Source organism: Montipora foliosa, chromosome 4, assembly GCF_036669935.1.
Source record: "Montipora foliosa isolate CH-2021 chromosome 4, ASM3666993v2, whole genome shotgun sequence".
Taxonomy (NCBI): domain Eukaryota; kingdom Metazoa; phylum Cnidaria; class Anthozoa; order Scleractinia; family Acroporidae; genus Montipora; species Montipora foliosa.
Window position 1 is genome coordinate 6,482,670 of NC_090872.1, and position 17,500 is coordinate 6,500,169.

Below are 17,500 nucleotides of genomic sequence, written 5' to 3' on the forward strand. Positions count from 1 at the left end.
ATATTTTTCTCTAAATTTATTCCTCCTGTTTTAAGAACTTTCGTTTCATTTTCAATAACTAAGACAAAGCATTTTAATACGTAGAAAATTATTCGCCTGTTTGCACGAATTTTTCAAACATCATTGTTTTAATTAGTTTGTCTGGCTCATTTCTCTTTGCTTGCCATGAAATATAAATTTTTCGTTTGTTTTTTATTTTTATTGCACCAAGAGATATTTAAAGTTCTGTTTCATCGTTAATCTATCATTTTTCTTTGAGCTTTGCGAACGGAGCGCTTTTTTCAGTTATAACTAAGTTAATTTCAACTGTGACAGTGCGACGTAGAGCGCGTAGGAAGACTTTTTGAAAACCAGTTTGCCATGTTCATTTTCAGAAAAAAAAAAGAAGAAAAAATAAATACATTATTCACCGGCTTAGGTCGGTCCGTATAGAGAAAAACTGTGCCCGGACCGTACAGTTTTTCCCTATAAGGACTTCCCAGCCGGTGAATGACATATTTATGAAATTCTCAATCTCGGATAATGCATTTTTCGAGCTCTGATTGGTTCACTCAATCTAGGTTATCAGCTCATATACCTTAGTTACGTTTGACCATATATGGTAAATGATTGCGCTTAGCGTTGCTAAACTAAAAGTTTTTCGCCAGAAAGCGAAATTTCTCTCGGTATAAAACAAAAAAAAAAACATTATTGTGGAAAGTTTGGATCAATTCCGAAGCTTAGAAGCACGCGAAAAGATGAGAAATGTTTTTGTGATAAGCCTGCGTCTGTCTGACCACCAAGTATTACATAACATCGCGTTTTAGGACTTTCCCCTTTTTTCGCTCCTATTTCGTACTTCCAAACTTTTGGAGTTTAAGGAGTTTAATAAAACAATTATTCCATTCGCGCTTGTTGGATATGAGACTGGTTATAGCCAACTCGGCGCTAGGCCCCTCCTTGGCTATTTACCATCTCATATCCAACGCACGCTCATGAAATAATATTGTAACAAGTGATAGCTAATTCTAAGTTAACTTAACTTAATTTATCAGTAATTTTATGGAGTGTCCCCGATTAGTCGGCCTCCGGGCTGCCTAGAAGTTTTAGAAACTTAACTGAATAAAGTTTATTGATTGACCGATTGATTTTACCTGAAGCGGGAAGCAGCACGTTGCTGCTTGTCATCAGTAAAATCATTAAAATAAACCACGAGTGGCCTCTGCCATTTTGTTGAAATGCTTAGACGCGGGAAATCTGGAAGGAGTGCTTTAATTGGCCAGACGCGGCTTCCTTGTGCTTATGCTGCGTTTCGTTTTCACACGATGCAAGCGAAACCAAGCAAAAGCGAGAGTAAAAGTAAAAGGAATTGTGCTTTTCCTTACGCCAACCCCGTTTTCACGGTGAAATAAGTGAAAGCTAGGCTTCACTTGTCTCACACTTCTGAGAATTTTGTTCGTTATCTATCGAGAAAAAGCAAGAAAGGAGCTAATTCCAGGAAATTTCTTTGATTTTTGACGCTAAATCTCTCTAATAGTGAACGTTTTGGAGCTGGCGGAGTTACGATATTGCATACACTGTCCCGTGTCAGTTTGGGGTACTTTCAAGGTGATTTTCCAATCTCGGCCCCAGAGCTCTTCTCTTGACTGAAGGAGAGAAGAGCTCTGGGTAATTCTGAGACAGAGGCTATTCTCTTTGGTTTTCGTGAAGAACAATCAAAAGCGTCTCTAATTGGTGCATTCATGTTAGCACGAGGAGTGAGCAGTCACCGTAAGGTTTGTAAGGTTCAAAAAACCGATTTTTGGCCATAAGAACCCTACGGCGCGTGTTCTCCTGCATAGAGTTTCCCAGAGCCTTGGGTCGATCCGAGGCTCTGGTGACGAGAATGGGTGATTCCCTAGTATTGTACTGCGCATCCTGTTCTGCGCATAAGACAGCGTAGGCCACGTTCGTATTCAGGCATGGCTACGAGGCTTTATGGCCTAAACAAAACAATGTTTAAATTTAACCATTAAGACTCGTAGCCATGTGTGAATATTGATATATCGATCGTGGCCAAAAACATTTCAAAATGGCAACCTTTCATGCGGGAAAGCTCGCTAGAAAGAAGAATCGCCGTTTACAGAGCATAGCAGTAAAGAGCAGAATGATAAACGTTTTAGACTCTCGCAAAAAAAAAAAAGTCGAGTGATAGCCTTGCTAATGTTTAAATGTCGTTTCAGTCCGAGAGTGAAAGTGAAACCGCGCTATCGGGGAGACGTGTTGTCGAGGGGTCGAGCTCGGTTTGCTTTCTAATTTCCCCTAAACGAGGTTGGTGACCTATTTTATTTTGGCATAATTTTATTCTCTTACTCCTCCTCTTTGTGCTGTAAAACTTTAAACAATACATTAGAAAAAAAAGTTACCGAGGGAAAAAAGTATTCTAAGCCATCACTCATGGACACAAAATTGTCTCCTCGAGATCACGCACCCAAGGAATATTTGTAGTCAATGCCTTTTCATAACGTGTGCCTGCACCATAAAACAAACATGAATTATTCGTTTTGAACGATACAATACACCTGTTTGTTATTTCAAGAATTACATCAAGGCTGTGCTTCCTGTTCCTGCAAAACGTAGCGTGAACCAATGGAACAAACTTGTCCTTGATGGAGAAGTCGCAATGATAAAATGAGTCACTTGAGCAAGTTATATTTCCCAAACGAGCTTGGTGACCTATTTTTTGATTGCACATTTCGAGTCACTTTAATGTAGGGAACAATCGAGAAAAGTTTAAAGAAAATGCTACAACAAATTCTATTACTAAGGAATCACCCTAAGTTATTTTTTGTTTTTTTTTTTAGAGCTAGGTTAAAAGAGGAAGTTTGTTTCTTGACTTGCATACACGTCAATTATTTTATGAGGATAAGTTCGTTGCAGCGAATAGTGCAAATGAACAGGGTGTCATCTGACGTGACCATTTCAGACGAAAATTGTCGTGAATGTCATTGAAGCTAACAACAACAGAACAGTCGACGCGTTGTTTACCAGAAAGCTCCGGTATTGACCTACAAAACAAACAGAGGTTTGGTCAATCAGAGAATTTTGGCTTCCCTCTGAAACCTTTCATAAGAACGCTGCTAAACAGTGTATTATGAAGGGGGCGCGGCTTTCGTAGAATTTTTGTGAAGGATTTTTTGCGTGTCTCGGAAAGAGGTAACTAGAAGGAGGCTAGGACGACCCACTTCCGACTTACCTCCAACAAGAGCGGTTTTCAATTAATGATACACCAGCAGACGGAGCATTGAAAAAAGCCAAGGAACTCGTGAAGCAAAAACATGCAAATGTGTATAAGCGAGTAATGATAAAATGGAGTTCAAGAAAAATGCATGAGGACGACAACAAAGACAACGCCGCAGAACAAGAATATTTAACAACTATTCACCGAAGTGGAGGTGGCTAGCGGTGGACCGAGCCACGAAGCGGCGAGTTAAATGTTAAACGCTAGCCACCGAAACTGAGGTGAATAGTTGTTTTAATATAATATACCGAAACAGTGAGATAATATACAGCACAAAAAATTAATTTGGATGTTTTCTTCACTTGTCACGGATGCAAATCGGGACGCCATTTTTTCCCGAGTTGCTCGGAGGTAAATAACACATGATATTCGGAGTTTGACGAGCCAATCAGCACGCGCGTTCAGCGCTATCCACTGTTTTAGTATATACTGATATTGGTTATTTCATGTAACAGGACTTGGACAACAAAATTTTGGCAGTCTGAGGAATGTTTTGAGTCCAATCGTTTTCTTATCGGACAAGCATCAAGTCCCGTTGTTTATAAGATACTCGTTCAATGAAAAGAGAGGTCGGGAGATAGCTACAGAGCTCGTGGTTTTGCATAGTAAATTTGCGTTTTCGAGGTGTCCTTGTTGCAGTCGCCGACGTTGTGGCGCGAACTCCCTTTTATCATCATCATCGCTGCCGCTAGTGCTATAACAGTTGTTTTGCCTTTGTCGAGCAACGTTTTGGCGTTTATCACAACTCAATCATACCGACATAATTTTACACATACCCGATGTGGTGAAAGTTGCTTTGAATCCCTTGTATGTGGTGGTAGAATTACTGTCGCTCTTAAAATGCACCCAAACCATGTTTCCGGCGCTGAGCATGTCTTGTGGCTTATTGGTGCCACACGTTGGCATAGCAAGGATGGCTCCATATCTTCCTTCCATTCCTTGCTCAGGATTGCTAAACACCTTGAAGTAAGCCTCTCTGACCTCCAAGTAGTCGTTTTTGCAATACTCGCTTTGTTCTAATTCGAATTGATCGCTGAATGTGATTTTAATCTGATGTCCTTCTGGTGCGAGAAGAAACCACTGCCACTCGAAGTTCGCCGGGTACGTAGTTCTTTGAGCCAAATTTTGGAGTGCTAATCTCACCTTCGGAAACATTCAAGTAGGATTCTCTTCTACCGGCTACAAAGAAAATGAAAGCGCAAAATAAATATAATTAATCAAAGGTATTTTGCGTACAATAGCTGTGGTTACACTGGCCCATTTGCCCACGTGCAAGGACGTTTTTGTGTGCAACCGCTTTTCCCAGACCGAAACTGCCCTAGGGTTATTTCCATGAACACACCAAAAAGAACAAAAGAACTTCACATTGAAAAGGACGGTTTATCTGCTTTCTGAGGTGGCTTGGCCAATCATGATCTGATGTCCTTCTGGTGCGAGAAGAAACCACTGCCGCTCGAAATTCACCGGGTAGTTCTTTGAGCCAAATTTTGGAGTGCTGATCACACCTTCAGAAACATTCAAGTACGATTCTTGTCCGATTGTGGCTAATAAGGTAATGAAAGCCCAAAATAATTAAAATTAAGGCGTAATACAAAGATATTTTGCGTAAAAAGAGCGCTTCGGTTGTCTGCCCCGCCCACATTTCGACCGCCCATAATAATTTACCTCCAGGCCTTACTAAAGGTGAGTCGCTTCAAGTGTATAAATGCTTTTCTCCATAGCTCTTTCCTCAGTTCTCGACACTATTCTCGACAAGGAATAGACCTCAAATTCTACCTCTTTCGCCGCTTGGTTAGTCGACAGGAACGAGAAAAAATGGCCGCGCGAAATCTGGATTCGAGGCGGACATGGTTCTCTAAACCACCGTTTTATCTCTGTTTAGATAATCGACCCAATAGGACTAATGGCTCAGCACGATTCGCCCGTGCGTGTCACGAATTGGTACTCGAATAAGAACCTATAAATCTTCCACACGGGGTTTGCATACTAGCACGGAAGGGGTATAGAAAGTCTGCGAGCCATACCTACGAGGTATGGTAAATCAATTCTATTTCGCTTGGATTTAGAAAATTAAGTCGAAATTAACCCTAAAGAAAGATTAAAGTTTAGAAAGGAATACGTTTAACTTGTTACTCGCGTGCCTCGATGGCTCGTACTGTCCTTATTCACACAGCAGTAACAGCTATTTACGCTACGACATTTACCACCCCCCCCCCCCCCCCGCCCCCCCAATGACATGCCATTGATTTTGCAGACCACGACAAAGAAGTATTCCGGCTTCGCTTGCCGCCCGATCGTTTTCCCGCGTCATACCCCTCTTGTGGGTTTGGTCAAGAGCCAAAAACTAACACACTGTGTGGTTGGCCGTAACCACTATGGACGCCCACCAAACGGATAAAGATACCACGCAGCATGCCGCAACCTCTAATTTCATTAAATCGGTATATGATGCAGCTCAATTGTGTTAATAACAAGAACATGATGATGATGATATGTGGGAACTATTTCGAGGAAACCAGAGGACTACTTGAGAATGGTTAATGCTAGGGTAGAGTTGGTAACACTTCAAAGAACAGTCTTACTGGGATTAGCAAGGATCATCTGAAGAGTCATTCAAGTGTAAAGTTATTTTGTGCCACCTGATGATGGAGCTAAAATTTAAGGCATTACCATATCTGTCGTAAAGCATTATGATAATGATAACGATATACTACGGACTTACTATCAGATTTGACAATATACAAGATTTTAAGTCCGTTTTAATGGGAGATGACGATGACGATGACGATGACGACGACGACGACGATGAGGATGATGATTATGATGGGATTAAAGACAAAGCAATACTGACTTACCAGTAGATCCGACAATATACGAGAATTTAAATCCCCTGTAATTGAAGGAGTCATCTGATTTTAATCGTATGTATAAATTTTCCCCGGTATATATGTAATAGGGTAGGTCTCCAACCAGCCGATTATAGAAATCCAAGTATCTGGTACTGAATCGTTCGCAATCACCTAGTACAAATTCCAAAAGGCTGTAGCGGCTTGCGAAGCTTAGAGCGTCACACTCACAGCGCAGACACTCTTCAAACTCAAAACTACAAGAAAAATAATTGATTATCATAATTGATGTTGTTTACAGCGGTTTTAAATTAATCTGTACGGGTAATCACATGATTTCCATTGCAATTTCGAATAAATAAGCACGAGTAAATCTTTCGAAAGACAAGTTCAACCGGAGGGTGGAATTTTGAAATCTTTGAAAAAAATTGCATGTGCTTATTTATTCCAAATTGCACGAAAAAAAAATGCGATTACTTATTAATGATATACATGCAAACATTTCACCTTTATTGCACTAACTTCAACTGTCTGCTCTAATTTCACTTTTTGCACTCTGTTTGGGATTAATTGACAGGGGCTATTCCTAGAGTCTTCATGCCAATAGACCAATTTCGATATATTAAAATTCAGTCCTAAACAAAAGACATCATCTCGAGGCTCTGGGGAATAAATATAAGGATTTGTATGAGTTTATTCCCCAGAGCCTCAAGATGATGCCTTTTGTTTTCGACTGAATTTTAATATATCGAAATTGGTCTATTGCGGCCCACTCGCGGTTAAAACCATCGCACTCGCGAGTGTTTAAATGATCCTCCGATAAAATATCCGGCCATCTATGCAGGCTATCGTTTTCCTTTAAATTTGATGGCAAAAGCATTTTCCAGCAGCTGCAACAACAACAATACTTTATTGGCTCTTTACACTTAATACACATTAGCAAATACTGTAAAATAAAAATAGAGATATGTGTAGAAAAGTCGAATCGGGGGTACAAATGAACCTTGCGATTTTCGAGTTGTCCCCCTGAATTTTACGTGCAAAGCAAAATAAAAAGAAGGGTCTGGAAGAGACAAGTAAATAAAGTGCAAACACAGAGAGACAGACTGAACTAGATGAATGAAGGGGTAGTTTCTAAAGAAACTGTGGTGCTGCGTCGGTGGGGAAGTAGTATACAAAAATTTGGTTTTATCAACGGAGTTGATAATGTAAATTGGCCACCGTACTCCGTTGATAAAACCAAATTTTTGAACTAGATGAGCAGTGGACATTCAAAATTAGTATATACTCACTCAGTGATCTTGGTGTTTCAACCAATCTGACTGGTTCGCTATCTCGGAGTATTTGAGCAGTATTATTAGTGAATAAGTTATTATATATATTGTTTTTATCTACGTTAAATTTGTGATCCACATTTTACCTAGGTACGCATTCAGACGAATTGAAGAAATTTTAGTTTTGGCTATTAAACATGGATATTAATTGACTTATTAGACATAAGTAAATAACGAAAAGAACTGTGTTGCCGGTTTAGTACGTTCATCGTTGTAGTGTTGTGGTGAAGACACAGGACTATAGATCTGGTACCGGTAAGTGCATAGTACAGTTCTTTCTTCCCCTACTATGTTGTGATGCTCAGACTGAAAGGATAAGTGTATGAATACAGATACCGATAAGATGATACGAAACATTGAGAAGACGTGTTGAGATGCATAAGACAGAGCTTGAGGGAAGGTATTATAGATGTTTTCAATACTTTTTGGGGGGTTGATAGCTGCTTTACTGACTAGGTAGAGTGCATATTCAACCTAAGTTAAATGAATGCAGAGGATCACCAATTTAACCTAAGTCCTTGAAAACGGAGTCAACCTGAGAACGGATTTGACTCGCCTACGGCTCGTGGAATTTTGAGAACTTTCAAAGCATCGATCACTAGCTCGTGCCCATAAATCACAAAATGCACTTGCATTCATGCGATTTCCTATACTTATTCACTCCCTAACCAGTCAAGAACGGGTAATCCAAAACAAAAGAAAATGGACGGCTTGAACACGCGTTTCGCTAATTTCTGAATCGGAAATATTGAGAATACAAGATGATGCTGCACCAGAGGATACAAAGAGGGCAAGAAATTTGGCCTGAAAGTTTTCAAAGGTAAAAAGAAAGACATATTTCTGCAAGCAGGTGTTTGACTTCGTTTTCCAGATAATTATTGCTAAAAATTAATCAATCTTCAAGCCAACAATTTGTTTCATTCGGAGTAAATTTTATTTTGTACGCTGGTTTTCCCAGCAAAACGAATTTGTTACTGAAAATTTGTAGGTATACTATGCTAAAAGACAGAGGCCATAGTTTGCTTTCCGGTGTTTATTCTGACTCGTGGAAATCATGGAAATGGGAACAGGAGAACCTGAATTTGTTGCTTAGTGGTCAATATACTTCAAAGTAAGTGGAATTGAATTTGCATCATTTTTTCTTTCGTCTAAGGTTCTGTTTTCAAGGAGGGAGGGTAACGGTTTACCCTTCTGCTAGGGTTACCCTAGAAGAAGGATCAAAGATAGCTCGGGTTTACAAGCAAAATTTGACAGGTAGGGTTATCCTATCACCCGGGACAACTCTAATTGACCTTGGTAACCGCACCCGGCTAGAAATCAGCAAAAAGTTGTCCGAGTTATCCCTAAAGAGCGTTTACAAGCCAGGTAGGGTTACTCTGGCGCTAGGGTAACTCTAGCGCTCAGATAGGGTTACCCTGGGGCTAGGGTAACCTTGTAAACACGTTGCTCAAAACAAAGAAGTGCTAGGGTAACCCTGGCACTAGGGTAACACTCCCTCCTTGTAAACAGAGCCTGAAACCTCGGTCAGAAGAGACATTTAGGTCCAGTTTCCTTTTTTAAACATCGTGTTAGAGATTTACCTAAAAAGCTAAGAATAATGGGCGATTTTAAAAGATAGCAATGAACTGCTTTCAAAACTACAAATATGAAAAAATGTCGTTAAGGGACGAGTGTGACTGATAACCGCTGTAAAAAGACACGGAAATCGGACCATGATAACCCGAAATCTTTGCGGAGTGGGCAATCATTTTCAAATTAAGTGGAATTGAATTTGCATCAATTTATTTTTCTTTGGTCTAAAACCTAGGCCAGAAGTTCCAACTATTAGACACCCACCTTGGTCAAGTTATTTTGGACATCATGTAAGAGATGTCTAACTGAAAATCTAAGAATAACGGGTGATTTTAAAAGAATACATTAAACTTCTTTGAAAATGAAATTGTCGTTTCTTTGTTTGTCGAACTGAAAGACTATGCTGGATCTCTAACAGTACCAACGTGAAATGGGAATTATATTAAATGACCTCCACTCCTACGAAAGAAGTTTGTACTGGCTAAAAAGATTTCAATCAAATTTGCTTGAAAAGTTCCAAAAAAGTGTGATTCGAATTAGTTTTGACACCAAGAGCAATGTGGCAGTCGGAACACGTCACAATTATTCAATATGGCGGCGAAAGAGGAATTGACCAATTTCGACATGCTAAAATTCTAGCTTGGCTACGAAGTTCAGGGGAATAAAACAAAAGAGATTAATTATTTATCTCTGATTCATTTCCTTTTTTTGTGTACCCTTAAACCTCATAGCTAGGCTAGAATTTTAAAATACTGAAATTGGTCTATCGCAAAATGAAAATAAGCGATCTGAAAATTTACATTTTTTTCTAATGCAAAGGCTTTCTTTGAAATATGTTCAACGAAGTTTGGCTGTTATTGTTGTTGTTATTTTTATTTTTGTTGTCATTATTGAGAAAATTAACTCATGAGTGAGCCAACGAGGTTTTTTAGCCCAATTTGCCATATTATGCCAAAGTGGGCACATGTCCCATGAAAAATTGTATTATTATTATTATTATTATTATTATTATTATTATTATTATTATTATTATTATTATCTGCTTACTAAGCTTACCGGTGGTAGGTTATCCCGATACGATCGTATGGCTTGGGAATTTCAATTCTCCAACATTTTGTCTCGTTCACACCGTATGTACCGGCCATTGGGTACTGAACTTCACCACTGGTCTGTCCTGTTATGTTGGTGATTCCATTGGGACAAACTGTAAAGACGTAAACAAATAATTGTGCTCAATCCACTGCGTTATGCATATCTCTTGACACCAAGTGCAAATTCCCCCACCTGGACGATTCGCTCTGGCTTGTCGCCCCTATCGTCAGATGATTAGGTCAAGTTTTAAGGTATAAAGAGAAGTTTACAGTTTGCCGATTTTAATCTAAGCTCTGATTTTTATTACAGTTTAACAACCACGATTTAAGATTCAAAGCATTGTCTATTGACTTGAGGGGGAGAATAGTCAAGACATATTGTCCTGGAGGGCGAAGTGTCCTGACATTTGCTGGGCAAGACCTTAAACCACACATCTTTCCTTTGAAACTAGAGATTCCCTTCCTTTCCGGATAATAACGCCAAGTATGTGCGTTCCCTTGCATTCCCATCAAGCTTTGCTTGAGGAAGATCACAAGAGACACTTGGCCAGCGAGATATTGTTAGTTAGCTATAGTTTCATGACGAAAAATAACTAATTTAAGAAACCTTCATCATTTCAAAGGACCAAAGAGACCTAGTTGTCTCAAAGTTTATCCGAAGCACCTCCAAATCACAAGGTTTAAGAACCTTAAAGGTGGCATGACTTTCCTACTTAGCTGGACATAAGTGGTTTCATGGTTTGTATCGAAACCATTATTGGCAGCACATAAATTATGATCTTTTTGTAGACTTTTATGAATTTTTCTCTTTTGTAAAAGTTTCTTGAGCATGTCTATAATCTGCGACTTTCCACGTATCTGTGTGTGTGTGTGTGTCATAGTATGTATCTTAATTTATTACAAAAATATCACGTTTCTGATTGGTAAATGACGAATGCATTAGTAGGTTATAGACGGTGCAAACAGTACAACACCGAAGTTGTTATGGAACCTCACCGATGGAGCAATTTTGTTAATAATGGTAATTGTGGTTTCAATAGCGAACAAGCGCACAGTGGGAGTGATTTCAGACCAAGATAGCACGACACGATGTTCAATTACCACGTTATTTTATCCCATTTAAAAGTCGCACAATTTAATTGCTCAAATACAAAATTTTAGCAAGAGTTCATCACACGGGAGTAAGATTCACCCAAATTGGCGTAATATCCCCATCAGCGTCAGAAACGTTGAAAAATATTTGAAAAAATAAAGAAATAAAAAATAAAAGTGTCTACTTTTAAACAAAGTTTAGCGGGAAAATAAACAAAAGACCAAATTGGTTAACTCAATGTTGCACCCAATTCAACCCTAAATTTGGGAATAAAACATTTTATTTCAAGTGTTTCAGTATGATTTGAATGTGAATGCTACATTATAATGCAAATACAGTACAAAAAGAATCTTAATACCAGGAGATTTGAATTTCTGACACTGAAGGGGACAGATGTGACACCAGATTCTTACTCTCTTGTAATGGACTCTTGATTTTAGTCAGTCCCAATCTTTAAAAGTAATTGATCCAGTTGCTGGTTTATAAAGAAATCGACGCTGAAAGTTGGAAACTTCCCTAAATGTACGTCTTCAGCCTGAAGGAGCTCATTATCAGAAACTGTCAGTAATTAAATTCATCATTAAAAAAAAAAATCAACAAGTTTTGGGAACAAAAGTTGCAAGTTTCGCCACACAGTGGCTTTCTTTGTCTCAACCTCGTTCCCAGAGTCTCTCTTTTTGCCTCCTTTGTAGGAGAAGAGAGACCCTGGGAACGAAGCTGTCTTCGTCTTTCATTTTCTCATTGGTTCGGTGGCAGTGCGATTCATGAATAACTCGCACTGCTAAGAGCCAATCATATTGCACGGATCACCAGCGATTTCTAGATGGATGTAATAAAGTACACAATGAACAAAACGTCGTATTAACTTTCTCGTGCATTTTGTGATTTATGCGATGTTTTGCATGAAAGTTCTAAGATTTAACCCTAGCCCAATTTGAAAACTTTCTTTCACGAACCGTTCGAAATTGATGAGGAACGAGAGGTTTTTTCAAAGTTCTCAATTTTATCCAGCCTTTTTATCTACTAGCCACTCAAGTGTTTTTAGACAAGTTTCTGCTGACAAAGCAAAATTCACTTTCTCTAGAAATGTTCTCGATTGATTCTCGAGGAAAGAATTTTCTTTAAACTGCGTTCAGTTGTCACGGAGTCAATCAAAGACACTTTCGCAAGTGCTTTATTTGACTGTCAATTGAAAGTACTCTAACTTACGTAAACTGCGCACTTTCTCGGTCTCAAAAACCATCGATCTCTGATTACAACAGGGTCTATTTTTAACAATGGAAGAAAATTCTAGAAGGTTGTGATGAAATACCTATGAAATTCGTTAGAACATTTTAGAGATAAGAGAAGTTTCTCGTATGACTTAATAGTAACAGTGCTCTTAAGTTCTGGAAACTTCCTCACAGCGCACTTGAGAAAAATCTTCATCTTAATGAAAGCTACTCGCAGCACATTCCTTCCAACATGAAACGACTAGTTTATAATGTGTTTTTTTTTTTTGGTTATTGTTATAGAATTTTTATGTGGTCCTTCTAAAACAAAGGAGCAACAGGATTGCCTTTTGCCAAATTTTGTTGTACTCGCAAGGTTGCTTTGGCAGTACGTTAAAAACAACGTTTTAATTGAACTTCTATTGTCCAATCAAAATTAAATTAACACAAGTAACATTCTTGAGTGCATTATGAATAAGCAACCTGGATACTTCGTCGATCTTAAGCCCAGTGCAAACAGTTGCAACAACTCCCAACATTGTTGGACGTGCAGGTGTACGACCCATGAGAGTTTGTTGACTTACAAAATTCGGTTGCTATCTTGTTTTCAACATGTCAATGCGTGGCTATCCGCACCATGGAGACCGTATGTAATGCGCGTGCGTGGTCCCAACAATGTTGGAAGAGCTGTGCAAACAGATCCAACGGTCGATCCAACGATGTTGCGCTGCGCTTTGGCCATCACGGAACAAAAGAAATGTTGGGAGTTGTTAGCTCAAAAGTTTGACCAGTTCCAAACTTCGTGCAACAACACACAACAGGGTTGTGCAAACGAAAAACCTTAAATAACAATGACCACAACCAGGATTTCCAAGACCGTGAGACTGAGCACCCCCAGCAAACCATTGTTTTAACGAAAACCGCTGGTCAGCAACCTGGTTCTGTTCATTGCTGTCTAAGGTCTTCCTGTGCAAACGGACGTTAGCAGTAACTGTTGTTGGCATTCGTTTGCACAGGGCTTACATTTGCAGCGAATATAATTCCAGGCCTTGGGAATAACATTCCAAGGCTATTATCAGTAACTTCACTTACTGTCGTCGCAAAATCCCTCTTCCAGAAATATGGCTATTACTGCAACAAGAAGACAACAAAACCTGCTCTAACAAACTTGTCTTTAAAGGATAAAAATGAGTAAACTTGTACAAATAACAATGGAAATGAATGGCTGCTCACTCGTCACTAAATCCAATTTGCGAAAATGAAACTTGCAGATCCTTATTATCCACCGACGTGGTTAATATAATAGAGATTAGGGAGATATAGCAACGACAACGGCGACGGCAACGAGAACGTTACAAATTTGCATATTTAGTGGACAAAAACAATAGCTTTGCACGCTCTGCACGTGCGTTTTTCATTTTTGTCTATTTCTTTGCCGTCGTCAGCAAAGCAACAACGTGAAATTACCAAGTTTGAGGTGTTATGAAGAACGTCAGCACCTGGAGATAAATTTTCATTTTTCTCCCCTAAATTAAGTGCTACACCTTTGTCATATTAAAAAGCTTGGAATAGTCGCGAAGCGATTGCAATAACGTGAATTTATGTTTTTACATGACGTTCTCGTTGCCGTTCCCGTCATCGTTGCTAAAGCTCCCTATTAGGGAGTTTAAGAAACGACGACGGCTACGGCAACGACAACGTCAAAAAGCAGTAATATTATTGGTTAAAAGAACCAAAAAGATCGTGCTGCACGTGCAGCACGCATTTTTGAACAATTCTCTCCCGTCCTCGTCAAAACTACTACATGAAATGACCAAGTTTTGACGACAACGTGGACAAACTACAGTGAATCTTTCAGTCTCACTCTCTACTTCAAATCCGTCCGTACCAATCCAGTTATAGGACACTTCGCTCAAACTTAATAATATAAACAAGATGGAATAATCATGAAATACTTAGAATAGCTCAAACTTATATTTTGAAGTGACGTTTTCGACGACGTAGCCGTCGTGGTTTCTTAAACTCCCTATTAGGGAGCTTAAGATCTACGACGACGACGTCGACGAAAACGCCAGAAAACAATGATATCATTGGTTAAAAGAGCATAAATAATCGTGCTGCACGTGCGGCACGGATTTTAGCTCATATTTTTGCGGTTCTCTGCGTGACGACGACGTGAAATCACTAAATTTTAGGGTCTTTTGTTCACGACCGAGTCGGAGGGGGAGTGGGTCTATTCCTGATTTGACGTCACAAACTGTTTTACATTGCATGAACTCTATGTAAAAATGCATGCAAAGTAGATTGTGACGTCAAACCAGGAATAGACCCACTCTCCTTCTGACTTGGTCTTGTACAAAAGATGTTTGGATTTTCGCAACTTTCGAAGCCAATAAAATGGCAGGATTTGTTAGAAAAAGGAAAAAATGGTCGCAATGCGTCTCGAACAGGTGCAAAGATTCATTTTAGGGCAAAAAATATTTTGAGGTTAGGGGCACTTTAAGGTTCTAGGAGCGAGATCGCGAAACCAAAATAGCAATTAAAAGAAATGGCTTTCATACCACGAGGACGGAGATGGAACACGGGTAGTTAAATGAGAGAGATTAAAACATTGTGCGTTAGCAACAACGTGGAATGACCAAATTTATGGTTTCGTTGCAGAACACGACGCATAATCTTAGATTGTGCTTCTTTACTTTAAAGCTACTTTAACGCGCTATGTATACCACGTTAGTGAAAGATCGTGTTTTCGCACATTATGTAGTGTAATTTCTCATGTTGTAAAGTGATGTTTCTGTTGGCTTAGCCGAAATTCTGTTTTGATTGTAACAGCCGATGTTTTAAATTTATTAGTCTAATCCGAATTCGATCGACCTCACGATGAACGTGTGAGTACAAGCGAACCTTATAGCCTTGAAGACAACAGTCAGGTATCCCGGTCAAATGGTAAACGACGATAGACGCGTTTGTGGTATCTCATTCTGTTTAAGTAGAGCAGGTAATTTTGCATAGTTCATCGATTAAGACTGTTTTCTTGACTTTTTCTAAGAAGAACAATCTCGTCCCGGCAAGTTGGTTTTCGACGAATTTACACTGCGAAAGTACGAGTTTGTCAAAAGGAAATTGCGTTTGCTTTTCGCCGTTTACTGTAAAGATATTCCACTAGAAAAAGTGGAAACACCAGCAACTCATTCAAGCGCCGAAATGAGAACTTCATCCCATAATAGTATTTTCTGCAGACTTTTTTGTGCAAGCAGCTGGCTTAACTGTGGAACGATCTGACCATGGAACGATTCGTGACTGTAAACCAAACAACAGTTCCGGTGACCGAAACAACTCACGTGAAAACCTCTTAAACACGATTACATATTTGCAGTGAACCACGTACGTCTTTCTTTCGATGGGTTTGGTGAAAAAGACGGGACGCGGGGTGCTGGAGTGAGGGATGTCAGGATGTCGGGGTGTGTGGAAAACACGGGATCCCGGGGTTTATGGAAAACACGGGGTGACGGGGTCTATGGAAAACACAGGCTGACGGCGGAAGGTACAAAACACAGCCCTAAACATTCATTAAAGCTAACTTTAAGCCTAAAAGCTCTTGTTTAGGTACCGGTCTAATTAAGGTTTAGGATTGTGTTCTGTACCTGCCAACAGAACAACATAATCATAAGACTTGATTCCGAAAAACTGTCTTGGTTTGACGATACCTAAAAATTTATGGTCCGCGAAATATGTCTAAAACATTCCAGCATTTTTGAGAAACTTGCCCCTGGCTACGGAACCCGTTGCGTTTTATGCATTAACACTCAGAGTTTTTATTTCTATCGCGCACGGCCGCATTTTCTCTAATTAAGAAAACCTTACTATTTCATATTCGCAGTTCAATATATGATTTATTTGATAAATCATTTCGTTCATTGATTTATTTATCACGGGAACATATGAACCACAAATGACCAGGTCCCAAAATTAGTGGCTTCATAGATCAATTGGTTAGAGCGTCGCACCGGCATCGCGAGGTCACGGGTTCAACCCCCGTTAAAATCCTGGATTTTTAGGCTTCTCCGCGCAATTGCTAAAATTGCGTTCATAACTGCGAGGATCATATATCGCTTTACTTCATTTTCTATCCGCTGTTCAATATATCATTCATTTCATATTTTATTTCGTTCATTAAGACTTGAACCTGAGCCAAAAGATTTTAAAATATCGGCCCACTAAACATTCCCTGCCGGACTATCATATACTGGCTTCCATTCTTATATTGGTAAGTTTTCTGAAGCGGTAACAAATCACGCACTCAGATTCTGCATAATTATAATAAGCAGCTCTCCTTAAGAGCACTCAGGTGGGCTCTTGAGGTGTCCTAAGTAAATAAAAAATTGATGGTTTTCACCTGACGTCACAGCGGCCATGTTGGTGCACAGAACAATAGAGAAAAAAGTCATTGGGAATTTGACTCAACTATAATGCAAAACATGAGCCATAATTTGCTATTGTTTTGTGCACCACTGAATATGGCCGTCTTATCACGTGATTGAAAACCATCTGTTGGCTTTCTACGAATTGACCAATGCTAGTAAGGAGAGTGGCGGTTTTGACAGCTTAATTTTTGTGGTCTGCTTGATTGGTTTCGGTGAAGGGTTGACAGAATTTTCGTTCCTTATATAGATGCACTAACAATATTCAATAGTTATGCTGTTTTAGAAGGCTATTATCCAAAAAGAGTTACAAGACCCAAAAACCAGCATAATTGTAAGATGCGATTCCGAAAAACCGCCTTTGTTTGCAGACACCTAGAGATTCATGGTCCGCAAAATATGTCCAAAACGTTCCAGCATTTTCGAGAAATTTGCCCCTGGCTACGGAAGCCGTTGCGTTTTATGCATTAACACTAGGCATGTTTATTCCTCCATGTCTACTTACGACGTAACATTATTCGCATCTGCCGTTACGCACGGCCGCATTTTGTCTAATAAATACAACCTTGCTAAAATTGCGTTCATAACTGCGAGGATCATAGCTTCACTTGATTTCATATCCGCAGTTCAATATATCATTCATTTCATGTACTGTGTCATTTCGTTCATTAAG

At 39.4% G+C, this 17,500-nt stretch overlaps 1 protein-coding gene across 1 annotated transcript in view; it reads right to left on the reverse strand.

The window, feature by feature from the left end:
• Nucleotides 1-2,840: 2,840 nt before the first annotated feature.
• LOC138000970 (tolloid-like protein 2) overlaps nt 2,841-17,500 on the reverse strand; it is a 16,036-nt gene continuing 1,376 nt past the window's right edge. The window contains exons 2-7 of the mRNA XM_068847639.1: nt 13,499-13,537; nt 10,068-10,215; nt 6,115-6,362; nt 4,648-4,827; nt 4,036-4,413; nt 2,841-3,026 (exon numbers count right to left, since the gene is read on the reverse strand). Coding sequence (XP_068703740.1) covers nt 2,941-3,026; nt 4,036-4,413; nt 4,648-4,827; nt 6,115-6,362; nt 10,068-10,215; nt 13,499-13,537 — 1,079 coding nt within the window. The 3' untranslated portion in view covers nt 2,841-2,940. The remainder of the gene's footprint in view (nt 3,027-4,035; nt 4,414-4,647; nt 4,828-6,114; nt 6,363-10,067; nt 10,216-13,498; nt 13,538-17,500) is intronic.